At 46.8% G+C, this 15,140-nt stretch overlaps 1 protein-coding gene across 7 annotated transcripts in view; it reads right to left on the bottom strand.

Annotated features, from left to right (window-relative positions):
- The window catches only part of KANK4 (KN motif and ankyrin repeat domains 4), a 267,015-nt gene that overhangs the window by 46,499 nt on the left and 205,376 nt on the right, over nucleotides 1-15,140 (bottom strand). For all 7 annotated transcript variants that reach the window (XM_068239357.1, XM_068239358.1, XM_068239359.1 and 4 more), the window contains 2 exons: nucleotides 14,485-14,697; nucleotides 7,816-7,903 (listed from right to left, as the gene is read on the bottom strand). In XM_068239357.1, the coding sequence (XP_068095458.1) occupies nucleotides 7,816-7,903; nucleotides 14,485-14,697 (301 nt within the window). The remainder of the gene's footprint in view (nucleotides 1-7,815; nucleotides 7,904-14,484; nucleotides 14,698-15,140) is intronic.

Genomic DNA, 15,140 nt, shown 5'->3' with positions numbered 1-15,140 from the left:
CTCAGATTATCTGTTTCCTAAGCCTATGCTTAAAGCGTAACTCTGGCTTTCTGTGAGTTGTACTGATTTGTGTGTTTTTTTAAAATACAAATTGCAGCAGTTTATAATTATATTTACTTCACTTTTTGATCCACGATTGCCTTTTACCTGCATGTGTAATTCATGTTACATTTAACATTTTATTATTTTTTGTTATTATTTTTTCCTAATATTGTACCTTTATTTACAAAATCATTTCCTAAATGGTAGTGACAGAGTCCAGCTGCCAGAAGAGTGGCACAATCTGAATGCCACGCACAGGGCAGCTGCAAGAAGAATGGTAGAGTCCAGCTGCTGGTAGAGTGGCTCAATCCGACTGCCACGCACTGTGTGGCTGCCAGAAGAATGGCACAGTCCAGCTGCTAGAAGTGTGGCACCGTCTGGCTTCCATGCACAGTCCGGCTGCCAGAAGAGTGGCACAGCTTGGCTGCCAGAAGAGGGGCACAGTGCGGCTGCTAGAAGAGGGGCACAGTACAGCTGCCAGAAGAGGGGCACAGCCTGGCTGCCAGAAGAGGGGCACAGCCCGGATGTCAGAAGAGGGGCACAGTACAGCAGCCAGAAGAGTGGCACAGTGCAGCTGCAGGAAGAGGGGCACCGCCTGGCTGCCAGAAGAGTAGCACAGTGCGGCTGCAGGAAGAGGGGCACAGTGCGGCTGCCTGAAGAGGGGCACAGTGCGGCTGCCTGAAGAGGGGCACAGTGCGGCTGCCTGAAGAGGGGCACAGTGCGGCTGCCTGAAGAGGGGCACAGCCTGGCTGCCAGAAGAGGGGCACGGTCCAGCTGCAGGAAGAGGGGCACAGTCCGGCTGCCTGAAGAGGGGCACAGTGCGGCTGCCAGAATAGGGGCACGGTCCGGCTGCCTGAAGAGGGGCACAGTCCGGCTGCCAGAAGAAGGGCACAGTCCGGCTGCCAGAAGAAGGGCACAGTCCGGCTGCAGGAAGAGGGGCACAGTCCGGCTGCCTGAAGAGGGGCACAGTGCGGCTGCCTGAAGAGTGGCACAGCCTGGCTGTCAGAAGAGGGGCACCGTCCGGCTGCAGGAAGAGTGGCACAGTCCGGCTGCCTGAAGAGGGGCACAGTCCGGCTGCCTGAAGAGGGGCACAGTGCGGCTGTAGGAAGAGGGGCACAGTCCGGCTGCCTGAAGAGGGGCACAGTCCGGCTGCCTGAAGAGGGGCACAGTGCGGCTGCCTGAAGAGGGGCACAGTGCGGCTGCCTGAAGAGGGGCACGGTCCGGCTGCCTGAAGAGAGGCACGGTCCGGCTGCCTGAAGAGGGGCACAGTCCGGCTGCCAGAAGAGGGGCACAGTGTGACTGCACTGTGCCCCTCTTCTGGCAGCCGGACTGTGCCCCTGTGCCACAGTCCGGCTGCCAGAAGAGGGGCACAGTGTGACTGCCAGAAGAGGGGCACAGTCCGGCTGCCAGAAGAGGGGCACAGTGTGACTGCCAGAAGAGGGGCACAGTGTGACTGCCAGAAGAGGGGCACAGTCCGGCTGCCTGAAGAGGGGCACAGTCCGGCTGCCTGAAGAGGGGCACAGTCCGGCTGCCTGAAGAGGGGCACAGTCCGGCTGCCTGAAGAGGGGCAGAGTACGGCTGCCTGAAGAGGGGCAGAGTCCGGCTGCCTGAAGAGGGGCAGAGTCCGGCTGCCAGAAGAGGGGCACAGTCCGGCTGCCAGAAGAGGGGCACAGTGTGACTGCCAGAAGAGGGGCACAGTCTGGCTGCCAGAAGAGGGGCACAGTGTGACTGCCAGAAGAGGGGCACAGTCCGGCTGCCTGAAGAGGGGGACAGTCCGGCTGCCTGAAGAGGGGGACAGTCCGGCTGCCTGAAGAGGGGGACAGTCCGGCTGCCTAAAGAGGGGCACAGTGCGGCTGCCTGAAGAGTGGCACAGCCCGGCTGCCAGAAGAGTGGCACAGCCCGGCTGCCTAAAGAGGGGCACAGTCCGGCTGCCTAAAGAGGGGCAGAGTCCGGCTGCCTAAAGAGGGGCAGAGTCCGGCTGCCTGAAGAGGGGCAGAGTCCGGCTGCCAGAAGAGGGGCACAGTCCGGCTGCCTGACGAGGGGCACAGTCCGGCTGCCTGAAGAGGGGCACAGTCCGGCTGCCTGAAGAGGGGCACAGTCCGGCTGCCTGAAGAGGGGCACAGTGCGGCTGCCTGAAGAGGGGCACAGTGCGGCTGCCTGAAGAGGGGCACAGTCCGGCTGCCTGAAGAGGGGCACAGTCCGGCTGCCAGAAGAGCAGCACAGTCCAGCAGGCAGGCTGGCATCATTATACAGGACTTTTCCAGAGAGTGCTTTTAAAACAAATAAAGAAAAAACTTTGACAATAGCCTATTACGAGATGGAATAGTTCAAAACCTGTCGGTAAGAGGTTTAAAGCCATCAATGATAATATCTACTAAGAGTGACAGCTATACATGAAGTGTATGAAAAAATAAAAAGAGCATCTACTCAAGGGACAAATGTATCTATGAGTACACATGTATTTTAAATGTGAAAGGTTTTTTTGCCACAGTGTCCCTTTAAGGGGTACTTAATTTCTGTAATAATATTTTCTTTCCAGAGAGCAGCTACAGGTTTTGTCTCTTTGTAAGATCCAGACTGTTTTGTTTTTTGCTTTTTTATTTGGTGGGGGGGGGGGGGGGGGTGTTGTTTAACAATCCGCTTACTAGTAGTTTACAAGATCATTTTGCAGATGATTTCACTTCTATCTCCATAATAGATTTAATTAGTATTACCAGCATGAGAGCGCTATTAATAGCAATGCACCATCCTAGTCACATGAACTACCAGACAAGTTATATAACTTCTTCAGAAAAGTGCAGATAAGTGGAAGGGATCAGGAGAGCTATTGCATTCCCAGATCTCAGTAGATGAGAGGTTTATTTGCCGCACAGCTGACTACACAAATCCTATCTCTGCGTACAGCACAATTAGCAGCACCATCAGCTATTACACCAAGACTTTCTTGCTTTGTCATGTTTGCATAATGTTCTGGGGTTTGTAAGACTAGCCACAGGTCAATTACTTTGCCAGCTTCCCTGACTTTGATAGAATGAGCCAGTGATCTGTTCACTCACGCCTTGCCAAGTCTTACAATCAATTTAGGGCAGTTTATCAAATGTAAGTATGATTGGGAGCCGTAGTAAATTTTCCAGCGTATGGCAGGTTCTCTGACCACTGCAAGGTTTTGTACTAAGCATTGAGCAGTAAAGAGTTAGCAGGGCAGCAGTTCAATCAATATTATCATTATTGTTTTAATTTTGGTATATATTTAAGCTATATAAGAAGGGGCGTAACTAGACTTACAAGGGCCCCCCTGCAAAAATGATAGCATGGGGCCCCCTTTATCCCCGAACCCCACGGGATCAGGAGTCGGCGAATGGCAGCAGAGAATGTTCTGCTCTGAAGCAGCGTCTGGAAGTAGAAAAAAAATTACACACGCTCCTGCATACGGTTTCCATGAGTGAATGGGTAGGTTTCTTTGCTAATTGGCTGCACTTGCAGTTGGGAGAGGGAGGTGGAGGGGCCCCCCTGCAATGGCAGGGGTCGCAGGGGTAATTGCCACGCCCCATGCATAGAAGACAGGAAAGAGATCTATGAACAGTTATGCAAAAAAATAAATAAATTCTGAAGCTAATTAAATGGGGAAGGGTATTAGTGTAGCTTAGGAGCTGTGGGCCTCAGTGCGTGTTTTATACTGGGCCCCCTTACGCGGATACATAATTATGGAGCACCAAAAACCTGCCAAGGACAGCTGCAGTGTCAGGAGTAGGCTGGGGAGGAGAACAGTCTATTAATGGTTACAGCTAATCATAGTACATATAGAGGTGATCATTACCAGATCCAGTAGATCTGTTGCAGACTGGCAAAGGTGAACAGCTCCTATACATAAAGTAAGCGCCGTTCACAGCCAGTTTTGATATGAGTAAAGGCCGCTGGACAAAGAAAATGTCCATTCTTAGCTCAAGTGGGAACACAGCCTATGTGTGAAAGGAACCTTACAGTGAGGAAAAAGGAAAGAGGAACACAGCCTAGTTTTAAGAAGAATTAGGACTGTACATTCATGTGTTGATCTCATCATGTTACCTGTCCCTTCAGGTACCCTTTAACTTAGCCTGTAACACATGCAATAACCAGGACTGATTACTTCACTTGTAGGTTTTAGATCTTTGTCAATACTCATTGTTAGGAATATGGTCATGCCACTTCCTGCCTGCTGGTGGCAGCATCGTGTTGAACTCTGAACTTCCTTTATTCCACCAGCAGATGGCTCTAGAGACTTTGCAGGACCTGAACTTTCCTTGTTCCACCACTGGGTGGCTCTATGGTGGCTGGAGACAGCTCTGCCACTGCAAGGGTTGCTCTCTATGGACTTTGCTTGCCAATCATGCTGCAGGTGTGTCCTCCTTATTTAAGAGCCCTGCAAGGAGCAACCTTTGCCAGAACTTTGTGCTCGCTAGCTGGAGTATCTGGACAACCCTGGTTCTCTGGTATTCTGTATTTCTGTATCTGTTATCCTGTTACTGAACCTTGATTCTGTCTGACCTCGTTTACTGCCTGCTCCTTTTGTACCGTGATTGCTCGATTGTTGCCGACTTATGCTTTGTTCTGACTGTGATTTTGTGCCTGCCTTCTTGTACTGCGATTGGTGTATATATTGTATATATTTGTCCTGTGTATATGTGTATATATATCCTGTATATATTTAGTTAGATAGATAGATAGGGTTTTGGGGGTTTTGTACCTTGCTTTGGTTGTATGGTGTGTATGCATGTGGTGGTTGCGTTCTTGTATATAGTTGCCACCATATTCTCTGATTGCTGTACATAGTTGTTATGCATGCTGCTGCATTGAAATTGCATAATACTGTATGCACAATTGTAAATAAACCTTCCTGCATAGTATATTCCTGTCTCAGTGTCTGTGTTGCTGCAAACTGCAATCAATCCCAGTTTCTCCGTTCAGGCTCATGACAGAAGTTCTGGCAAAGGTTGCTCCTTGCAGGGCTCTTAAATAAGGAGGACACACCTGCAGCATGATTGGCAAGCAAAGTCCATAGAGAGCAACCCTTGCAGTGGCAGAGCTGTCTCCAGCCAGCATAGAGCCACCCAGTGGTGGAACAAGGAAAGTTCAGGTCCTGCAAAGTCTCTAGAGCCATCTGCTGGTGGAATAAAGGAAGTTCAGAGTTCAACATGATGCTGCCACCAGCAGGCAGGAAGTGGCATGACCATATTCCTAACACTCATTTAACCACTTAAAGAGACTCTGTAACAAATTTTTCAGCCTTAGTTCTTCTATCCTATAAGTTCCTATGCCTGTTCTAATCTGCTCTGGCTTACTGCAGTCTTTCCTAACTGCACTGTCTCTGTAATAAATCAATGTATCTTTCCTCTGTCCTGTTTGTCGGGCTAAAGCTTGATTGTGTGGAATGTGCAGGGCTGCTTGTGATTGGTAGAAGCGATACACACCCTCTGCAGGCCCCCTGCATACTCTGAAAGAGAGTCTGTATTGTTAAAATCGCACAAAAGTAAACATACCAGTGCGTTAGGGGACATCTCCTATTACCCTCTGACACAATTTTGCCGCTCCTCGCCGCATTAAAAGTGGTTAAAAACAGTTTTAAAAAGTTTGTTTATAAACAAACAAAATGGCCACCAAAACAGGAAATAGGTTGATGTACAGTGTGTCCACACATAGAAAATACATCCATCCACAATCAGGCTGTATACAGCCTTCCTTTTGAATCTCAAGAGATCATTTGTGTGTTTCTTTCCCCCTGTTCTCATGCACTGAAGTTTCAGGCTGCTTGTTTCTTCCTGCAAACAGCTTTGCCCTTGTCTGTAATTCTTCAGTATGTGAAAGCCCAGCCAGCTCAGAGGAAGATTTATCCAGCTTGTAAAAGATAAGAGAGAAGCTGCTCTAATCCTAAATAACACACAGGCAGTGTGCAGAGAGGGGCCTGGAAGGGGGAGTTCATAGCAGAACCACAACACTGAAGAACTTGGCAGCCTTCCAGACACAGGCTGACAAGTCTGACAGGGGAAAGATACATTGATTTATTACAGAGACTGTGCTAGTAGAAAGTGCTGCAGAAGCCAGAACACATTAGAATAGCTTTTTGAACTTGTAGGATGATAAAAAACAGGATGCAATTTTTGTTACGGAGTCCACTCTGAATGACTCACACTCTATGCTTAGCTGAGCCTATTAGAAGCTGGTTAGTTTGTTTGTAAACACTGCCTAAAACTGTTAATTACAAGCCAGGATTGCAGCAGAGAGTGGCAGAAACAGCACAGAGGGGCACAGGAGAAAATAATGAATAGAATGGTATGCTTTTTATTGTAAGAATATTAGAGTACAGATTCTCTTTAAGTACCAGCGGTCTCTGGCCCCTTAAGGACCAGAGACCACTGGTGCAAGAAATGGTGGAACACAGACAAAATCACAGCCACACATCGTGATCCTGGGCCACCCACCCTGCCGTCTCTTTGACAGCAGAGTTCCTGTGAGCCGGTCAGGAGCCGCTTTCATTGGCTCCTGACACTGTCTTTCAATGTAAGCCAATGGGAGTTGCTTACATTGAAAGACAGGGCCAGGAGCCAATGAACTCAGCTCCTGATCCGCTCACAGGGCTCTGCCTTCATAGAGACAGGCAGAGCAAGTGAGCTGCGGCGAGAGACTACAGGATTCAGCGGCAAGATCGGTGGGAGCAACAGAAACGGCAGATGCGCGCAGTGGTGGCTGATTGAAAACTACGCCCTGCCAGCCAAGTGACCATTGAAACAGGGTTTCAATGGATGACAGTGCAAGGATGGATGACAGTGGATGACAGTGCAAGGATGGATGACAGTGGATGACAGTGCAAGGACGAAACCAATCGGGACTGGAGACTGGGCAATCGCATATGTGTGACTTTGCTGTGATTTTTGCATACTGATCGTATGCTATACGCTTTTACACATCTGAAGGGTCCCTGTCACAGCGGCCCACAATGTGAGTACCGGTATTTTATGCACTTCTTCAATAAAAGTATACTGATTTTATCAGCAATACTGAACATCTATATGGTGTATTTGGTGGCGTCACCAGTCTGTCTTATTTCTGAGCACCGGGTGGCTGCAGGTTTATCATCATTGGAATATAGATATCTGTATTGAAGGCTCTTGTGTTTGTACACTTTGTGATCTGACAGGTCCATTTTAACTAATTAGTTTTATCCATAGTAGTAGATTTTATTTTAAAACTATAACGGCCGTAAACTAAGAAATAATTAATATTTTCCATTTTTTCTTATTATTCCCGTTAAAATGCATTTAGAATAAATTCTTATCAAAACGTACCACCCAAACAAAGCCTAATTGATGGCGAAATGTGAAAATTGCTCTGGTGCATAAGGGGAAAAACCCTGCAGTGGTTAACTAGTTCAAGCAGTAGAACAGCTATGTTGGTGGAACAGTAACCAACGGCATCCCAGTTTCATTATACTGTAGTCAGGGGAATCCCAGATGAGTTGTGACTGTGCTATACTCTGCACATTGGCTCGTTATAAACCTCTGCTACTTTTTCTCTCTGCCTTAAGAGCAGGAAGTGTGTTGCCCAGTGAGATTAATTATACTACAAATTCCATTAACAAGCTTTTGTTTTTAGCCTGCAACACAAGCAGCTAACACAGCGCTTTTTAATTAAAAGTCTAATCGTTATACACTGCTCTGATCTCTAGCAGGGGGTGAGAAGGAAAGCAGAGAGCTGGGAATGAAGGGGGGGGTGGTGGGGGGGGGGGGGGGGGGTACGTACCAGTTTGTTATCTGTAGTGGTCCTCAGTTCTGAGAGATGATTGGTCAGTACATGACATTCACTGCGAAATGTATCACTCACCGAACACCTACAGATGGAAAGGAGACAGGAAAAAGGATTTCAGTAGTTAACTCCTTACATGGTTATTTTATAGCAAAAAGACTAGCAAAACTTTAAAGCATCTTTAATATCAGGCCTAGAGTTAAGAAAAAGTGCCTAAAGCACAACAAAAAGGAAATTGCGAGAGAAGCTCAGCTCATTAGGCTTGTGAAGTGTTTCATGGTTGCTTTAGGTCGTTAATATTAATAGTCATTTTTCCACAGACGGTACACAAACTAATGGTTGTGTTTTAGCATATGCCCCCCTCTTTTGGAGTGGAAGCTGCAGTCATCCAGGATTCACTCTGTTGAGAGTGTACGTGTCATTTGGCCGCTGGTGAGCTGGACACAGGGTGAGCCGATTGATGGCTCGCCCTACTGCCGCTCAAATTCCCGGCGGCGTTAAATACTACAGTATTCCCCCTCTGAATTGTAGCAACTCGGAGGAAAAAGTGATTCAGGGTCTGGCGATCGCCGGATCGGCGAATTACCTTTGTGTGGGGAGCACAGCACAGCACTAGTGCTATGACGGTGCCCAGCTTCGGCACTCGACGCTGAGCCCCGGGTGCTGACATGCCCTGAGAGACCCCCCCAGTTATGTTCCAGCTATGAAATACTCTGCCACACATGAAACAACATTTGCTCTTACTCGATGAACGATCAATTTAAAATATTGAGACTGGCTATTGGAAGTGAATTTTACTGCAAACCGATCAGAAACAACCAATAAACGATCATTTAATCTGTTATGTTCTTATATAGTGTTGACATCTTCCGTAGCACTTTACAGAATACATGGGTGGCATGGTTGTGTAGTGGACACCACTCTTGCCTTAACCAATTCCTGCAAAATGGATGTTTATAAACGTCCTACTTGTTTATATAACATCCTATTTTCACTAAAAGTACACATCTTTTTTGCTGAAGCGCACATGCATGTCCGCCGCAGGAGCACATGTGCACATGTCATTAAACCCTTCAGCCCATGGCATGAAGTGGTAAGTCTTAACACAGGACTTATAACAGATGTTAGATGGTTCTTGGCCAAAGTGGCCATTTGAGGCTTGCGCTGATGGATCACCTCATCTGAGCACTCCCTGAGTCCATTGTTTTCCCTCCTTATCCCTCCCACTCCGTTATGCATCATCTCTCCGACCCCTCCATAAAAGTCGCAGTCATGGACAAGTATACATATCAGAAAAGTCAGAAAAGCTGGGGCCAGATTTACTAAGGTACTTCCAGGATGGGAATCACTGTCGAGTTTACATAATTCGGTAAAACTGGACTTGATTTACTAAAAACTATTTGCTATAAAGTGGCAAATATTCACTCAACAGGGTCATATTTGATGACTGAAGGCATGTAATTACTGTTTCCAAAAAGCCAACATCCAGCAACCCTTGCACTCATAGGGTCAATAAATGCAGACAAATTCTCAGCCTTGTACTTACTAACATGAGCTTTGGAGAGACCACATAAGACTTCACTACTAACCCTAACACACCCTGACACCTAACCTTAACCTTCTAATCCAACCTAAACTGCTCCAAGACCAGGGAGGTCAAACCGGTCCTTCGAGGGCCGAGGTCCTCACACATTTTTGACACAGCTCAAATTAATTGATGGGTCTGAATCCAGGTAGAACACATTCCTCTCTTTCTCAGTCCATCCTAAACACTGGCATGGATCTGGCCCTCCAGGCGTGGAGTTCGACACCTGTGTCCTAGACTATCCAATAACCATAACCCTCCTAATCAATGTCTAGTCCTAAGCGATACTCATCCCATCGTTCAACTCGGATGCAGCACTCAGCGCCCATTCGCTTCTCATGTAGCTGTTCATAACCTCATGCCAATGACAGCGCCAATATCAAGCACCTGCCATTGATGTGGGTACCTGCTGATAATGAAGCTCCCAATCAATGCATCTGCCCACTGAAAACGTTGACCCCAAATCCCCCATGCCAAATCAGCTTGCTCCACTCCAGTCCAAGAAAACGTTCATAAATAAGTCAAGTCATGATCTTGGTGAGTTTTCCTCCTAATTGCAAGGCAAGACTAATCAGTCAGATTAAAAGCTAAGCAGACAATTCCTACGGTAGGCGGAATTGTGGATGTGCAAACACAAACTAAACGCTAAAAGATCTTCAACTAACAGTGCAAGTTCATCCCTATATGGAGGAAACAGAAGTGGATATGCCTGAGGCCGACTTATCCTGGAGTCAAGCTATACCATGGAGCCTAGGAAAGCTAACCAGGCTCTCCATTATTCCTCAAGCAGGCTCAAACATATCTAAAGGGCAGCACAAACAACAGCTTCCCAATCTAACCACAGCGGTCAAATTAGGTGACTATCACCATAGGTCTGTAATTACAGAATATTTACAGGTCAACGCAATCTGTAGCCAATCAGAAGACTAACAAGGCCAGACGTATTTACTGCCAGAGCATTAATACACTCATGCGTGCCTTGTATGACAGGCATCAAATATACAACTACTCAGGCAAATGGAACGCATCTCCGGTGACTTGTACATCGTTGTTTTCTTAACATTACATCCCGAGGTAGAGTAAAGAAATTCCCTACGGAGAATAAAAGCCTTGCTATTCTAACTGTATTACTGACAAGATTCCAAATCACAGCCCGATGGACCGTAACTGGCAGCTTTCCTGACGTCTACGGGAAAAAGTGAGAAAACCAAGACGTAACTCATGCCTTCTGTGCACATAACTCTTCAGTCCGGTATTTGTATAACTCTACAATGTACTCCCCCAAACATGGAATTATGATCACCCTTCCCAAATGTAATCTATGTTTCACCTAACCCCTGAAATCACAAGAGAGACACACACTGACAACTTACACAGCTTTATCAAACAATAAAATCTTTTACTTTATTCAAAAGTGTAGGCACACTTTCTAAAGGCATACGTGACTATGCTAATCTCTCTGCATGAATATAATAAATACAATTAAAAAAAACAGGTATTCACCTTAAAATATTATCATTATGACCTGGGCCCAGTGTTGTAAAATGTAGCTGCTGTTGTGGAGTATGTTCAGTTTAGATCCCCATCAGGCATTTCTAAGTACATCCGGGGAGGTAAAGGGAGTATGTTTGGATTCAGTGCAGTGGGTTGGGTGTACAAAATTGGTATTCTCAATGCTTCTGGTATTCGTATCAGCACTATTCTCCTGTCCATCCCCTAAGCAATCCCCCAACACTAAAGCTGGCCATACACTGGCCCGATTTGCCGCCGATTCGATCACTGGGATCGAATCTGCTGCCAATCGTTCGCGCTAAATGCACCCGCCGATTCGATTTCCTCCCGAAATCGGATCGGTCCGTCGATCGCACCGTGCGGGTTACTTCCGTCGATCGCCCGCGGGTAGGGAGTGCGTCGCTAGCGGCGGCCGATACGATACAGTTATACATTACCTGACACTGGCTCCTGGGCATCTTCTCCGCGTCTTCTCCGCATCTTCTCCGCGCTGCACCGCTCTTGCTTCCATCCCAGCGTACATTAACTTCCTGTGTCACTCCAGTGACCAGGAAGTTCAAATAGAGGGAGCTCTATTTGAACTTCCTGGTCACGGAGTGACACAGTGTACGCCGGGATGCTGTGCGGGGTGCAGAGCGGAGAAGAGGACCCGGAGCCAGCTTCAGGTAATGTATGTGGGGGGGGGGGGGGGGGGGACAGGCAGCAGCGGCGGCTCCACAGATTGTGATCGGTTTCAGGCTGAAATCGATTCACAATCTGTTTGCAGTAAAGGCAGCCATACAATCCCTCTCTGATCAGATTCGATCAGATAGGGATCTGTCAGCTGGTCGATCTAATGGCAAATCGACCAGTGTATGGCTACCTTAAAGGTCGGCATACATCACGCGATTTTGACGGCCAGTTAACCAAAAAGACAGAGCTCTCTGTGATCGAATCTGATCTGATAGAGATCTGTTGCCGCAGGCTAATTCCCAATCAATTTCAGCATGAAATCATTTGGGAATTGGCATTGTGACGCTGCCCTGTCTCCCCCATCCATGTCCCACTAAATGTTAGATAGACCCCCCCCCATGCCCTTGCATACTACTTTACCTGCCTGCTGTCCCCTGAGTGTCCACCGCTGTGTCCGCATTCTTCGTCCTCATTGACGCCCCAAGTGGTTGTTTGTAAATTGCATGTGAGGTCACAGATGCGCCCCACGTGAAAAACGCTGGCGACCACGCATGATGCCAATGAGGAAGAAGAGTGCAGACACAGCGGTGGACACTAGGAGGATGGCTTGACACAGGTAAAGTATTCGTGGCGGGTCCATCTAACATTTGGGGGGGTCAGTTGTTTCCGTCGAGTTTGTCTTTACATTTATCACACACCATTATCATCGCTCACCCAATCAAGCATGTTAGCTAGAAAATTTCCAGCATTCCAATCGATACATGTGACCAATTTCGGCTCAAAATTGGTCGAATCAATCGGGCATGCTCTTGGCGGAACAGATTTTCATCCGATTTGATAATTATCAAATCCAATCAACAATCAGCGAAAAAGTCGAGAGATGTATGGCCACCTAAAGGCTGAGCGCACTCTTGTCTCTGCATGCGTTATACAGCATGTGCATCTCTGCGTTCCCATTTTTGTACTGTCTTCGGTTACGTTTTTCATGCGTTTGGCATTTTTCTAAACTGCTTTTCCAAAAAGAGAGAACAAAAATACATTACTATGTCTATTTACAGTATACAACATTGAATACAGGAAATACAGGAAAAAAGAAACAGTTTTAAAGAGTGCACAAAATCGCATTGCAAATCACACACCAATGTGATATTTGTGCAGCCCATAGACTTACATTATATGCTGTGCAGCAGAACACATGATTCTTATAAGTGTGCTCCCTGCTTTACTCCCTTTCTTTATGCCTAGCCACTACCTCCTTCCCTAACATAACCCTCTTCCTAATGCATAATGCCAACCTTCCCACAGCAATAACCCACTCCTGTTACCCAACCTCCGCTAACAGCACTCATATGAATAAACTTCTGTGCAGCCACAACAGAGCTGCCATCAAAATAATAACAATAATAATGCCATGGATGCCAAACAAGGTACACTTCAGGGTACCTCTCGGTTCTCCTGCAATATACGGTAACATTTTGGGTCTCCCTCCCTTGGACCCAGTACTGGAGTACTACTTGTAACCCTTGTTGGTTGCCCTGTACCACAGTATTTGCAAGTTGTAGTCCTTTGGGAGTTAGGACCTGATCTCAGCAGTATACTGCATATCTTGCTGGGTACAATGATTAGTGCTCAAATTCTATCCAACTGTTTAAGAGATAAATGTCCTAAGCATGTCTAACACGGTTTTAGGAGCATTCAACATTGCTGTAGTGAAGTTCAAAAAGTATTTTCAAGGTTGTCTAGAGTATGAAAAACGTCCCATCTGGAAATGATCATGCGAAGCTGTATGGATGGAACATACATACAGCTGGGGACAGATATATCTGTTAATGGTTTTACAAGGATATTTTCTGAACATTGAGGATTCTTCTGAAGATTGAAGACAATGAACAGTCACATTCAGAGGGGAAACTCAGGGATCTGCCTCGTTATTTATTTGCTCTGGTATGTGCTGAGCTGGTTGCAGCAGCAGGAGGTAAAAGGAGTATGAAAGACCACTGTTCTTCAATCTTATACATATCTGAGTGGCAAATAAATATGTATTAAGCTGAAGATAACTCTGGAGAGCATCTTCTTTTTTTTGTTTCACTACTACAAGCTAAGCAGGCCCGAGTCAGGTAAAAAGGGTGCAGGAGCCCTAAGGAAGAAAGGGCGCCGCCACAGGCACCTATGATAAAAGCTGCACTTAATGTCAGAAAAGGGAAATTTGGGCACATGGCGACTGCTATCAGACACCTCCTGGAGCTGAAATCTACAGTTTTTACCACAAATTGCGGCTTTTACTTTGCGGCTAAGATGTTAAATTTGGGCGCCGGGGGGCACCCAATTGGCGGCAAGCATTAAAAATTTCCGCACCCAGAGACTCCCGATAGAATCAGGGGTGCCGGGGGTTTGCAGAAATGCAAAAAGCGGCACTGCGTCGCGGGGGCAGAGCGCCAAATTTAACATCTTAGCAATATCATGGCTTTACGTTGGGGGGTGGGGTGTTAAGGGTTAGGTACCATGGTTTTAGGTTTAAGCACCATAGGGGGGGGGCTTAGGTTAAAGCACCTGCCAGGGGGATCTTAGGGTTAGGCACCATCTGGGGGGGGGGGGGGGGGGGCTGTGAGAGTAGGGTCAGGTTTAGCTATAGTAAAATATCAGTAAACATTACCGATATTTTACTATAGAACGCAGCAGTAGAAAATCGCCAAATGTAGCGATATTCTACTAGCGGCAAACTCCTGTGCCCTTTTTTCCAGGCACCTTTATTTCATGTATGCAAGCATAGCCCATAAGACAGGAGCCTGAATGCCATGCTATAATCTATTCTGTGCACTCACTGTCAGCAGCAGGAGACTAAAGCAAAATTGAAACCAACCTCAGCTGCGAGCATAGAAGCCTTCTATAGATCATACCTTCTCGGCAGACTCTGTGGGACCTCTGACTCAGCAGCAGCTGGGACCTCCTGTGATTGTTCCTCTGCATTTTCCGTTTCTGCAATAACCAAGTTGTCTAGCTGGTCCTTTTCAGCAGCTTGTGGACATGTGGTGGGTATCTCAGCCTTCTCCCCATCACTTTCCGCAAATTCCTCTGAGGAGCTGGTATCTTCACTGGATGTTGTTTCATAGCTATGGAAGGCAAAGTAGATTACAGTCAATGTGCAGAATAAAATACGGCAACAACATAGGAAAACAAAGACCATAATCCTGTGGTATACACAAGATGTCTGCTTCTTCTGTACAGTACAACTTCTCTGCACCAATTTTGCTGTTAAAAAAAGCTTTGAGCAGGAGCCATTTTCAGAGACTTGTGCCATGAACAGTGCAAGAATGGCAGCAATTAAATATTCCCCTTGAAAATTAATAGGTGAATTTTGATTGGCTTTTATAGGCTCCACCCACTTTTCTGAATATTAATCCCAGTCACCCAGTGACTAACTGTGCAAAGTTTGAGGACCCTGCCAACAGTGTAAGAATGGCTGCAGTTTACATTTTCCCAGTGAAATTTGTATTTGTCTCCGCCCACTTTTTGGTTATGGGGATAAAAAGTATCCTATATGTTATTCCAGGTA

The sequence above is a fragment of the Hyperolius riggenbachi genome, chromosome 6, assembly GCF_040937935.1.
Source record: "Hyperolius riggenbachi isolate aHypRig1 chromosome 6, aHypRig1.pri, whole genome shotgun sequence".
Taxonomy (NCBI): Eukaryota; Metazoa; Chordata; class Amphibia; order Anura; family Hyperoliidae; genus Hyperolius; species Hyperolius riggenbachi.
This window is presented reverse-complemented; position numbering and strand designations above follow the sequence as displayed.